General features: G+C 40.7%; 1 protein-coding gene across 1 annotated transcript; it reads right to left on the bottom strand.

Annotated features, from left to right (window-relative positions):
• Window positions 1-243: 243 nt before the first annotated feature.
• mafk (v-maf avian musculoaponeurotic fibrosarcoma oncogene homolog K) lies at window positions 244-7,777 on the bottom strand. Its single transcript, XM_080043525.1, has 3 exons — window positions 7,690-7,777; window positions 1,065-1,143; window positions 244-901 (listed from the first exon to the last, which is right to left on the bottom strand). Exons 2-3 carry the CDS (start codon window positions 1,107-1,109, stop codon window positions 443-445), a joined length of 504 nt encoding a protein of 167 aa, XP_079899651.1. The 5' UTR covers window positions 1,110-1,143; window positions 7,690-7,777; the 3' UTR covers window positions 244-442.
• Between the last annotated feature and the right edge of the window lie 5,870 nt (window positions 7,778-13,647).

The following is a 13,647-nucleotide window of genomic DNA, read 5'->3' as shown; positions in this document are numbered from 1 at the left end:
GTTACGCTTCATAGCATTGAATGTATAGAAGCTGTCCTAGGCCAGTACTGCCACATTAAAGGCATGAAAAATACTTTTTTCACACTGGAGTTAAAAGCAAATTTCTGCAATAGTCATGGAGGACGGGTCAGAGGGGCCCAGTACCCTGCCGGTGCTGGGGGGGGGGGGGGGGGGGGGGGTCAGGGGGGTTGCACAGTGCACAGACAATGTAGATTGTGTAAGAGAGACAGAAAGGAAGGGAGACAGAGTTGTGTGAATGCAGCGTATAACATCACATATAGAGCGTGCTGCCCCCGTTCCATCCCTCAGTCTAATAACTACTGAGTATCCTCAGTATAAACAGGATGAGTGGGGGGTTCAGGGTGGGGGGGGTGGGGTCAGAGAAACTGGGGGGAAAGGACCAGGCAAGGAGAAAAAGGAAAAAAGCCCAGTCCTGTCAACACTAGGAGTGAGCTGTGAACGGCGTGGGGCTGGAGTTGTTGTTGTTGGACTTGTTATAGTTGGCCGACTTGACGATGGTGATGACGCTCGTGGAGGTGGCGGCCATCTTACCCGGCGAGAGGGGCCCGCGGGTCACAGTCCGGGCGAAACACTGCAGGGCCTCGTACTTGGCGCGCAGGGATTCCAGCTCAAGGCGCATGCTGGCGTTCTCGCGGGCCAGCTTGTCCACCTCGTGCTGCAGGTCTATCTTCTGCCTCTCCAGCTCCTCTTTCTGGGTGACGCGCTTGATGCGGCAGCTGGCGGCGTAGCCCCGGTTCTTCAGGGTGCGCCGCCGCTGCTTCAGCCGCACCACGTCGTCCTTGGTCAGCCCGCGAAGGTGCAGGTTGAGCTCCCGCACCGACATGGCAACCAGCTCGTCGTCGCTAAGCGCCGGGGCATTCTCACCAGTCTCCCTCTTCACCTGTAGGGGCAAGAGCAGAGGATGAAGGAAAGCAAAATGTCTGGATAGTGTCCAATGAAAACACTACTGGTAAATTCAATTCTATTTGCTCCATTGGCTTGACTATTGCTTGGGGAAAACAGTATTGCCAAATACTCGTCACTCTAATTGTTGTCACGCTTACCCTTAAAGCTTTGCTCGTCTTCAAATCAGTCGTCATTCCCTGCATGCGAGCAACTGGCCAGAATCTCACAGAAGACAATCTGAGGAAGTGAAAATAAAATAAATGTGAGTAGTCAAATTGCAGAAAACGCACTTATCATCATTATCATTTAATTAAGTTCTTTACTTGGTGCAATTTACTTTACTTTTCACTAATACTACAACTTACAAGAGGGGTGTTTTCAGTCCACTCTATTTATATCTCAGCTTATTTTACAGATATGACACACAAAACATGTTAGTTATTTTTTTATTATGATGTAATGTACAGATTCGCCTACCAAAAGTTTACAATAGTTTAAATTAACATAATTTTTGAACTGTTGTGAACACATCTTTATGAATGACTAATTATAATTAAATCCTATGTTATAACATTGCTGAAAGGTGCCATTTTTCTGCACAGTGAGCACTATTACTTTTGATAATTTAAAATACTGATGTACTTTTTACTTAAACACATTATTGAATAATGAGGATATTTTTGACTTGAATTACAGAACTGAGTTTAAAGACACAGACATCACAACAACATTCCAGGGGTTACGTCATGTGTCAATATTGGTCTTTTACATGTTAGTGCCACAGAAGCCAGCAGATGGCGGCAAGACACCATCAAACAACCCCACTGGAGCTCGCCCTTTATTTACCTGTTAGAGAAGGAGGGCCTTGACAATGTAGTTCACAAGACCAGGCCAGATTAGAAACAGGGCAACCACTCTCCTTTCCCAGAACTTTGCATTCAAGCTCTCCGCCTAAGCCATTTTGCAAGGGCAGGTGGAGGAAAGGCCTCTCTGTGCCTATTACACTGAGGCATATGCTTTTCCCAGACTGCTGCCATGGCCAAAACAAGCTGTGATCCTGTGAGAGCCACACACACATCCCCCCCAAAAGGTTCCATTTCAGGACCTGCGGAGACCAGCAGCCTGACTACGAGTGCACTGTTCCATGCTCAACGGTCGGCTGCCATGGTGATGCCCCGCAAATGGGGCGTAGGAGTGGGAGTCACATGGTCACCAAAAGGGTAAACAAGTCTCATTCATAACCGCAACACAGCCTATACATAGCACCAACTTGTGCTGCTGATAACTTAAGGGCATCCTGTGTAAACAACATTCCTAAATTTGTCTATATGATGTTTCTCTTTATCCTGTTACTTCCCCTTCTAATGTAGTCCTAAAAAGATAGTTTATTCCCCTATACTTTAGTGTGTGTCTCTACGGGCACACAGTCAGTCCACTCTGCCTCCTCAGCAGACTTTAAAACAGACACATCAGCGCTAACATCTGAAGTTATGCTGAACTTTAACAGGGCAGCAGATACGCATGTGGAAAATTCCTGGAGATAGAGTGTCACAGAGGAAATAGTTTCCTTTATAGTCACTGATGTATTTTCACAGTGAGACAATGCAGTCTATCGTTAGAGAGAGGACTGTGTCTCGCTGGCTGAGCGGGATCCTCTTACACTGGGCTTTCCTGAGCCGCTCCATGCCCTTATTTAACTCTGGCGGATATATTTAGCCCACAGTGCTGACACAAATTTCTGCCAACTAAACAATTTAAGTGAGTGAGCGATAAGTGATACCTCAGTAGGAGGGCAAATATTCTCTGCAGTCATGATAGCTGCTGCTTCTAAATGGAAGAAAATACTTTGGGTGTGGCTGTTCCTTTTTTGGGATGTTCAGCACATTTTCACATGCTGAGGCTAAATTGCTTATGCAGGACTTAGAAACAGTTGTTTTAAAGTTTACAGCTGAATAAGCAGCACAGTCGACCAGCTTTGTAATTGTTGTTCTTTGATGGGATCTTAACTTTAGTCATTGCTCTCGTACTAGCTTTAATTAAACATCTCTTGTCTAAGTTTGCGTTTTTGTTACAAACAGATCAACCTCAAAGGATCTTGAATTGGAAAATCAAGCAGATGAGAAATAAATGAACCAACCACACAGCTAAACACAGAGCCACATAAACTCATGTTTTGGAGATCTAGAGAACATCTGCTTCCCTCTCTGATGTCCCTCATCCATTCTGTAAAACACGCAGCTAAGGATTGCATCATTTAGATTTCCCAAGCATCAAATAAAGAGGAAGAACTAAAATAAAACATTCATTGACAGCAAGTTGGCCTGAGCGGCCTAATTTAAGTGGAATTGCGTCAGAGGGGGGGTCTCTGGGTGTATTCCTCGAAGAGATCATGGAAAATGGTGTGGTGGGCCTCCCTCTTTTCATATACAAGAGGCCTCAAGCTTCAACCAAGAGGCCAGGTTGTTTCTCTGAAATTCTTGAGGCATGTGCTTATGTTTTCGCAACTCGCAGAGGGACAAGGTTCTCCTGATCAAAACGGAAACGTTTCCAGAAACTAAATTACACACACAGCCAAATCCACTTTTTGTGATTTCGACACACAGACGAGACGAGGCTTATTTCACAACACACCATGGCTTCTCGCTGTAGTGAAGAAAACGGCTCATATTAGGGTTTTTCATAACAGTAACAAAAGGAGTCTGGGAAAATACCTCAAAGAAAAGCAACAGATGGCTGGGCATAGAACAAAACCACATTCCTGAGTGAGCACACATATGTGCAAAGCCTCACATGCTCAACACAGGCAACATCTTTACTGGCGAGGCAGCATTGAGTCTGTATATGTCCTGCCATGCACCCGGCTACGGGGGTGGAGTTCAGACAACCCCACTTGTGAAACAACGGCTGCAAAATTCACAAAATGTCTGGTATCCAGAAGTGTCTCAAATCTTTCGCTTGCCATAACAAATGGAAGGCAGCCAATGTGCACATGTAGTAAGGAGTCCACTACCATTCCTCTTTTAGAAAACACTGTAAACTAAAAAGGTCTATCTTTGACTTTACTTTCCTATCTTTTTTATACAACAGATACTGTTTCAATCCTCAAGATGATCTTCTGAAAGCATTTACTATTTTCTCTTGTACTCTTACTCTTGAATTGTTATCACTAATTTATGAGTCACATCAATGCGTAGCCAAGGGATGACGTAAGAGTAAATTGTCTGTTACAAATGCTATACTCGTATTTCATGGCTATCATTGTTATCAGGGCGTATACATTGCTTTAAAGATGAACCGTATATTTAAAGACTATTTTGGACCCATTGAGAACTCCTTAAAAACATGAAAGCTTTCAAAGATATTTACATGAATCATGTTAAATAGCTCTTAAAGTGCATTTATGACATATTGTACTAAGTCTGTGAGACACATTCAGTTTTATAAACCTATGTTCCTTTTGTTCACTGATACCAAATGTTTATGTTTTTAAAGTGAGGCATCTGGTCAAGTTCAAGGCTGCACTTGAGTTACAGCAGGTAAGTGTGGGGCCCAGCCTTCTCCTAAAATAAACAGTAAATCAAAGACTTATGTGAGCTCATGCTCAAGTGAGAAATGCAGAGTTGGCTCGTCTCTGGACTCCTTGTTTTTCTTCCCTTTTTGTTTTAATTTGGGAGTAAGTAAAGCGGTTTTGTTGCTGCCTCATAATCTCCTCTGAGAAAGCTGTCTTGGCTTTTCTTGCATTTTTTCGACTTCCAAGGAGGTGGAAATATTTCTCCCTTGTCTGGTGTGCGCGGCACTCTGCTCTTTCTCCAGCGCAGCACATTTGGTGGGATATTCAGTGAAGGAAATGGAGAGCATAGCTGAGCCATGACTCACGCTGTTTACTGGTAAAAAGCGAAGACCAGCGGCAGGGAATCACACCCTCCCAATCTGACGTTTCCTGGAAAATCCCGTTGTTTCACCGGGAGGAAGGAAAAGTACAGAGAGCCCTGGAAATGGCTGGCATGACCACCAGGACTTTAGTGCGGAAAGGGTGGAGAACCGGACCAATATCTGAGCTAAGATATTCTCCCCATCAGGGAAACTGGGACTCAAAGAAATGTCAAGAATGCAAAAAGGAAAAAAAGGGACATTCTGGTAGCTCTCCCACTTTTTACAACCTGGGAACTGATTAAGTTTGAATAACAGGAGAACTATTAACATTCGGTTTCCAAAAAATGAGTATAGTTTGCATTAAAATCAATCAATAGAATCAATATCCTGTATTTAACCAGGTAAAAACAATCATTAAGATTAACATCTGTTTTCCAGGAGTGATCTGGCCAAGAAAGCAGCACAATGACATAATAAATAAAGCACAACCAACATATACAATTCTCATACAGCACATTCAGCATCCAATTAAAATACGATAAAAGATCAGGGACAAGAAAAACACATTGTTTCTTTTCCCAAAAAGATACAAAAAAGCAAGGCTCTTTGGTTGAAAAGATGTAAAATAATAATTCAGTCTCAAATTCAAATGTCCGTGCTTCTCCTTTAAAGCAGCCAGCTGAGGCTGACACAAGGACACACTTGATGTGACAGCATAGCATACATTTTAAATGCCAAAGTGTTTGTTTGTGTTTGCTGCAAACATGCAATCTGAGTCACGGTGGAATCAGGAAGTTTCCAGGGGCTGAAAAAACAGCAAGTCAGCTCCACTGACTAACAACAAGGAATTCCCAATAACAAGATCCCACCAAATAAATACATGAGCAGAGTTGACACCTGCCACACCTCTGACCACATTCAGTCATTGTGACAGAAAAGCAGGGAGAGAGAGAGAGAGAGAGAGAGAGAGAGAGAGAGAGAGAGAGAGAGAGAGCAGGATGCAAATAACTGATGGGTGGCAGTGTGAGCAACAGCCTCCTACACTTTAACTGTCAGGCAGACACTTTGGATTGAGCTGTTCACACATTTCGTTTTGTTATTGCCCATATTCAGTCGGTTTGGCATGTTCAGCCGTGGATTAAAATCACTGGCTCCCAAAGTCAACAATCAAAACTTGACATCTTTTTTCCAGTAAGAAGGAGCAAAACACATCATAAGGGAGCGTGTTCCCTGTGTGAGTCATCGCGTCACTAACCACAGCTATTTCACTTTCACAATACTTCCACCGCAACAGTGTGTGTTGCCTTCTGTCTGTGTCGCTTTCACCCATAGCTGGGTACATATCTGGTGACAATCAAGACTTTCTCCATGGTGCTTTTCATGGGGAATTTCTCACTGTATAGTGCCTTGTCACTGTCACAGACTAAAATGAGTCAGACAGCCACTGTTACTTCTCCATCCTCAAAAAGACATCATCACTTTGGTGATTGAACCACATGTTTACCTCATGACAGAGGAGTGTAGCTGCTCCCACTGCCTCTCTCAAAGTAGCAGACACTGTGTGTGTGCCCAGCAGAAAGAAGGGAGAACTTAGAAAAAAAAGCCTCTCGGGCACAAATCTGTGACCAATCAGTTACCATATATTAATCACAAAAGCATTTAAAAAAAGGTCAGCAGCCCTAGTTTTTCACTAAAATGTGACCACACAAGACGATCAAGCAGTGTTATTTGGCTTTTAGGGAACATTTGGTTGTTGATAGGATATTATTAGGTAGGCTTATATTCAGAAATATTTGTTGTACTCTCAGGCCACAGTTTCCTTATCTTTACCAGTGACATGAAGATGTATGAAGTTCAAAAATGATAGCTAAACAGAAAGATTAGATAAAGCTTCTTCTTCATTGTCCACAGTGATTTATGGTTTGTGGAAATGTCCCCCCCCCATATAATGTAGCTGTTTAGCGACTGTTTGTTTCTCTTTTGTAGGCGAGTCAGCCTTGGTGGTCTGACTTCACTTCGTGCCCTTTGTCCCACATGTCTAAAATGCAGACCACGTGTGGTTTCCAGTGTCAAAAGTAGGCTGCTGGTATTCTGCATTCTAGCAGCCTGCATTAAAACCCCGCGCTGAGAAATGAACAGGAGCGCCAGAAATAAAAAAAAAGGATGTGAAATGTTTTAGATACATTACTTTAAACAGGAAGCTGAGAAAGTTAATTTCACTTCCATTTTCCCCAAACGGCTCACTGGAGTGACAGAAAATAGGGCTATAAATAAATAAACCCCGAAAAACAAAGATGACTATTTATGGCTTTTAATAACTTATAGGCCTGCTAGGCATAATGTTTCTGTGGCAATCAGTAATTAATAGCCTACATGTAGCCTGAAGAAGCTTAGCCTAGTAACAACAACATAAAGTTACTTCATAACTATATAATTAACATGATCCTAATCTAGGCTACTTCGTGTTATTTCTATTAATAATAGCCTATGTCTACGTTTCTAAGCCCATTTTAAATTTAAGAAAGGGATACACTCGAAGATTTCACTCATAAATTCAATAACATTCATCTTATTTCGGCAAAAAAATTATTAAGCCTATATATAGCCTATAACTAAAACAGTATTGTTTTGACCTATTTTCGCCTACTAAACCGAGCACTGCGATGGAGCATTGTGTTCTGTTACTCCAACACAACACGTGTCCACGCGACAGAAACAATCTACAAAGTCAACATCAACTTTCACAACTAAACGTAGTATATCCAACATGCTGGGGCGCGTGTGGCCAAACATGCATGCGTCATTATTTCATCGCGTCTCCTTCAGCAATATTTTTAAAATATAAAAGGAATGTCAAAATATTTTAACAAAAACTAAATATAACTGTGAAAAAAAAGCCAACAAACTTACCTCTGTGGACGCGTATATCTGTGAACCGGAATGCGTAAAATATGGCAGAGTAGGTTTCCGACCCAGACGGCGCAGTAACTTGACACAGTTAGGGATAAAACGTCCAGCGGACGGGCGGCGGTGGATCCTCGCACTAAATTAACTACAAAACAACAACAATGTACCAACATTCCACGCTCTGCTTCCGCAAGCACTCACGTCACCGATTCCTCGTGACCGCCCCCTCCATTCATGAAAATAACTCTCTGCTGACGTCAGTCTGGGAAGGGGGGCGAGCCGGGGAGGGGGGGACGCCAGAAATAGAAGATAGACACACAGCCCTGAGCCGCAGACTGCTTCTGCTTACTTTACAAAACTAAATTGTACAAAGTCAGCTCGCGTTGCTCATATTAAAGCAGGGGAAGAACTGAGTAGAAACTTGAAGTTTCAGATTACAAACATGTTGCTCTCTCAGGCTGCAGGCTGCATACTTTTTGACTCTTTTATGGGCCGTACGACTACACTACGAGCTATTCAAAAATGTGCATTAACTGAGAGAAAACAGCGACCCCCTCCCTCCGTGTGCATTCCATTCCTGAGAGAAGTATGTGCTGTAGTAGTCCAGCAGCAGCAGCAGCCAGTCACAGGATTTCTCTTAGTTTAACTGCAACTGCTGCCAGTACCGTCAGGGGTTATTCTGGGTGATCAAGTAATGGATGTAAACATGTAAAGTCAGGAGCCTTTTAAGGGGCTCACAGGTTTCCCTCTGCATTATTCCTCTCCTGTATAATAAGGCCTGCACTCCAAACAGACGCGGTGTGTTTACATTATACACATTGCGGGCTGTATGGTGCAGACCAGGCTACAAAGAGGAGAAAAATGCACTTTGGAGTTTGCACTTTCTTTTCTCTCTCTCTCTAGCTGACTGAGCGACCTTGGCTTTGAGCACATTATCATCAAAGCTCAAAATGTCCCTGTGAAACACTGACAGGTTTCTTGCAGGATGTTCTGTGTAGTTAATTACTTTCCTCCATAATTTATATGAGGAATAAACATATTGACGTATATGTATATTGTATAAGGAATTTGCATAACTAGGCTAAAGATTAGAACACAAATGTCAGCAGACCTCAGAACACATCGTGCAGAGGAAAAGGTCAACATCTTGTTCTGGAAATTAGATTTTTTCATTTTCTATCTCGCTGGTTTTACGAAAAGTCAAAGCCATTATCAGCCAGTAGCAATTAAAGATGGTTTAACGGTTTATTTATTTCATTTATGCAGACACAAGATTCATGCCATATTACACCAAATAAACACAATATTTAAGAAGTGTCATAATAAACTCTAATGGTATTTACCGGATATACTGTTTAGACAAACACCAACATAAGCTCAGTCATTTCTTGGATTGGTGGTTTAACAGTACAAGCTTTATAATTGCCAATTACAGACCAAATAAAGCTTTGTTATAGAATGATATCAGTTCTGTGGTGGTTTTATGTAGTGCTATGTTTAGCCAGTTGATGGACCAGAGAGGAAACAGAGAGAGACAGGCCCATTGTCCCAGTTGCATGATGTCATTTTGACCTTTAGATAAAATGTGACTTGTGGATGACTAGAAAAAACATAAAAAAAAGTTGAGTTATATTTAGCCAGTAATAAAAAATAAAAAAACTTAGATGCCTCTCTGTTGATGGGAGGCTCTACGTGAAGCATTGACTTTAGGCAAAAATACACTATTGATTTGAGTCCTCCCTTACACACAAATCACAAAGAGCCACTCCGGAACAAATGACTAAACTCCTGATAATTCATCTGCTTTAGGCTCGGTGCCAAAGGGCCAGATTGGCGTAGATTTTAAAGGACTGTATCAGTTCATGGCTAGTGACTCAGCACATGGATATCTTCCTCTGATCCCACCTGCTATCCATTTGGTTAGACTGGAGACTTTCATCTGCAGCTGGAGCATGTTTCGCATAAAATAGCAAATAAACTTAATGAGATGACTAACGTAGCGTCACGACCACAGCAACCACACACACACACACACACACACACACCACACAGCGTTTCCTGTAATGAGTGAAATGCACGCTTAATGTATTTTTCAAGATACAATCAAACAAGCTTTTGAGATGAGATTGATCAAATGAGATTAGACTGAGTGGTGGAAAGTACACTACATTAACTCAAATATTAGAAACCAGCTCCAATCTACCCAGTACTGATGCATCACTTATTATAATACAGTAATATAATGGGTGTTTTTTTCTGAAATTTCCCTTTTTGCATTATGACTTCCTTTTTGTACTTTGATTTAGATGTATAAGTACATGTATTAGTAGACTACGTTTAGGCCAAATCATGGTCTTCCTCATTTAATTTAAACTGTAGAACTTTACTTTTTTCATATAAAAGAATGTCCATTACAATTCAAGCCATTGCTAAAGGAGTTGACACATTGTCGATTAAACCGACACAAATCTCTCTCTGTATCTCTCAGTATGGCAGTCTTGCAAAAATGTTTCAGTTGTTGATTCTACTGCTAGGAAAAAAAACCTGAACGTACACTAGAAGAAATAAAACCCCAAAAAGAAAGTGACCAAAGATCACGGAAAGTTTACGTCGTGTAGATTTGCAGAAAGTGTTGTTGTTGTAATTACTCAGAATTCCTCATGGGGGGCGACAGAAGTTATACACCATAGCTTTAGGTACAATATTTGAACATGTTTTACATCACAGATTAGATTAGAGTGAAGATGTGATGGGATAAACCTGGATTACATTCATATAAAATCTGAGATCTTAATCTGAGATTAGGTTGGTTTAGATTATTATTAGACATCAAGGATACAATTGGATGAGAAGGGATAATGTTACATTAGATTTGAATAGACATACCTGACATTTAATTAGAATCTGTCTTATTCATATTTTTGCTAATTTATCTCTTGTATTGCTCCTTTATTTGACCTTATTATATTTACCTTGATGTCATTCACCATGACCTCTGTTTGTATATTGATTGACCTGTGCTTTTGACATGATGCATGTTGGATGTTGTTAGTGTGATGGTGGATGGGGTAAAATGCAAATGAATTGCCCTTCTGGGGATCAATAAAATTGTCAAATCTAATCTGTTCTAATCTAATCTAAATGAGATGCCATGACATAGAATCAAACAGGATCACATCCATGTAGAACATATTTCACATGAGATCAGTTTACATCACTTCAGATTAAATGAGATTACAGTATGTTATATCAGAGATTAAAGATGTTATAGGATTAAAAGTGATGTGATTGTGCATTCAATTATTAAATAGAGGGAGAGGAGAGAGGAGATAGAATTAAATGGAATTACATTGAATTACAGTAGATTTGAGATGAGATTCCTGCAGCGGCTTGGTCATCTCCGCCATGTCAGTGCACATCTGGTAACACTTCCCACCGATGACCTGAAGTGGCCTACACCCGCTGTGAGCAGCAAAACAAAAACAGCGCACGGACCATGTGTAGGAGACTTGTCGGGGTTTTTCGTTAGATCCACATGCTGTGGGGTCTGAGATCCTTACAGGACGTTTTGGATTACAGGAAGTAACTTTAAGTCACTTATCTAGCCTCTTTCTTACTCCGACTGTTCAACTCAGAAATCTGATATGGCACAATGAGGCCCCATGTTGCAAAGGGACCTTTCTTTCTGTTTCATCCAAACGCTCCATATTATGGGCCTAAGTGATTTTAAAGACTGAACTGACGACGCAGGATTTTTTAAAACTGAAGTAACCGCATTACCAATGAGACCAATAAACCCCCCTGGATAAAAACATTACATATTTAATCCCACTATCTTCCTCCAAGTGTTTGCACATTGTCCAAGAATATGTAACTGAGAATGTCTGACGCATTAGACAGAGCTGCCTCTGGCACAGTGCGGGCCGTACGTAATTTCAGAAGTAGCCTAAACGGATTGTTTTTGCAGATTTTTGTAGACTCCCCGTATGACACAAGATTTAATTTGGAACATTCACTGGACATTCCACTGACTTCACCAAAATGTGTTTCACATGAAAACACTTTACGTAACTAGCTGGCAGGTTAGAGCTGCAATCCACAGGAACATGGCGAAGTTACAGTAGTAGTGGTGGCAGCAGCTGGAGCACGCCATAGTGGATAGTGTACACAGCCTCAAAGTCACCAGAGTTACATTTACTAAGAAACTGAAAAATATTTGATTGCCAAAATAAAAGGTTGAGATTTTAAAGAAGCAGGAATTATGGCGCTTATAAACCAAGTTCACCTGTAGGCTACTTGATTGTCTTATCTGTGCTAAGCAATGTTTAAGGAATGAACAGGTCACCGCCGCTGACCATGCATGGACTAAATATGGACTTAATTGCGGGTGGTAAAGCTTTGATGTTCCCACATTGTTTCCCTCGAGGCATAGACACTAGCTGTTAAAGAATGAAGTCAGTTGTCAGGATGAAAGAAACTTGTGTCACATTTGAACTTGTGACTCACTGTCATGAATTTACTTGATGACTTCAGACTGAAAAAATCCCTAAGGATTGGATCAGATGGTTGTTGGTGAATGGCATTTTGTTCTTTAGGGTTATCTGTATTTAAAAGTGGAGAGTCACGATAAGGTTTGATTTATGTGTGTGGTCTGTGACAAAGACATCACAAAACGCTGGTAAAATGTAAGCCTTGTTTTATTAGGTTTTCATTCATGTTCATGGATTCATACTAATGATAAAATGATCTTCTGGGTGGATAGGAAAACTGGAACCATTTCACTGCAGTTGATTTGAGACTGCTTCCACCTTGTGTCTCAAGAAGGCGTGCCAGTGTAAAGTTGTCTATTTGGATTTTCTGGCTGAGAAAGTGAATCTAGTGTACTACTATGGAGAAGAAGATAAATATCAATATAAAAACTTTAAAAATCTTTGTCAAAACTTTCCTTCGTGTACAATCAGGTTTCTCTTATATTTCCCTGAACATTTGCTGATTATTCATACAATTCTAAATATTAACATACAATTTGCCATTTTTGTTTTTTACTCACTCCAAACTGTCAGTCAAAAATGAATGAAGTATGAATTCCATTTTTTTCTTCATTAAAGTAATATTTATTAAATTGTAATTATTTTCAATACCTTATAGTTATTCCCTTATGACCAGCTTTAACGTAATAGAAACAAATCATGCATTTACTGCCCTCCAGTGGCCACAATGCACAACTACACTCGTCAGTTTTTGTAAAGTTTTACTTTGAAAGTGCTTTCCGGAAGTTTAACTTTGATATTGTTTCTAACTTGATATCGTAGTTGTAGTTACCCATTGTGACCACCGGAGGGCGTACACACACATAGCATCATTTACACCGTGGCGTCTACACGTTCAGATAGCCTATCGGTTAAAAACCTTTCATTTTTTTTAACTAGGTAAATTATACTATCTATGGTAAATACCTAATCTACAATCTAGCCGAGCGAGTGAAAAAATAACTACAAAAGGAGTACAGAACAGACACAAAGAGACAAAGAAAAAGGCTATTCAATTAAAGATAGTCCCTATTAAAAGAGCCCAATTGATTAAAGAGTAGCTAAATATAATATAAAAAGCTTAGAGTACAAAGGTAATGAAGCAAATATAAATGAATTAAAACGACAGATGTTCAAAATGAAATCACTAACATTGCCCCAAGGATATTTTTGAGATGGCCTGGGCATTTTCCTTATTCCGAGTTGCAGGTCCAATGAGGAAAAATGGTTTTTCCGAGTTTGCTCAAAACATTGGGCACGTGCAATGTAAGTCTAGTTTGGGGGTTAGCCTGGACTGAGCCAGAGGTCAATTAGATTAGCATAGCATAGGAAAACTTCTAGTAAACTGAAGTCCATGCGTGAAGTAGGCTACCGTAGTAGCCTATAATTCATCTGCAGTTGTTCATATTGTATGATGAAAAATGCCAGTTAA

This window comes from Ammodytes marinus, assembly GCF_949987685.1.
Source record: "Ammodytes marinus genome assembly, chromosome: 16".
NCBI lineage: Eukaryota > Metazoa > Chordata > Actinopteri > Uranoscopiformes > Ammodytidae > Ammodytes > Ammodytes marinus.
This window is presented reverse-complemented; position numbering and strand designations above follow the sequence as displayed.

Coding starts and splice junctions, on each gene's coding strand:
- mafk (XM_080043525.1), bottom strand. CDS start 1,109: ATGCAGGGAATGACGACTGATTTGAAGACGAGCAAAGCTTTAAGG. Junction 902..1,064: donor AGACGAGCAAAGCTTTAAGG/GTAAGCGTGACA, acceptor TTGCCCCTACAG/GTGAAGAGGGAGACTGGTGA.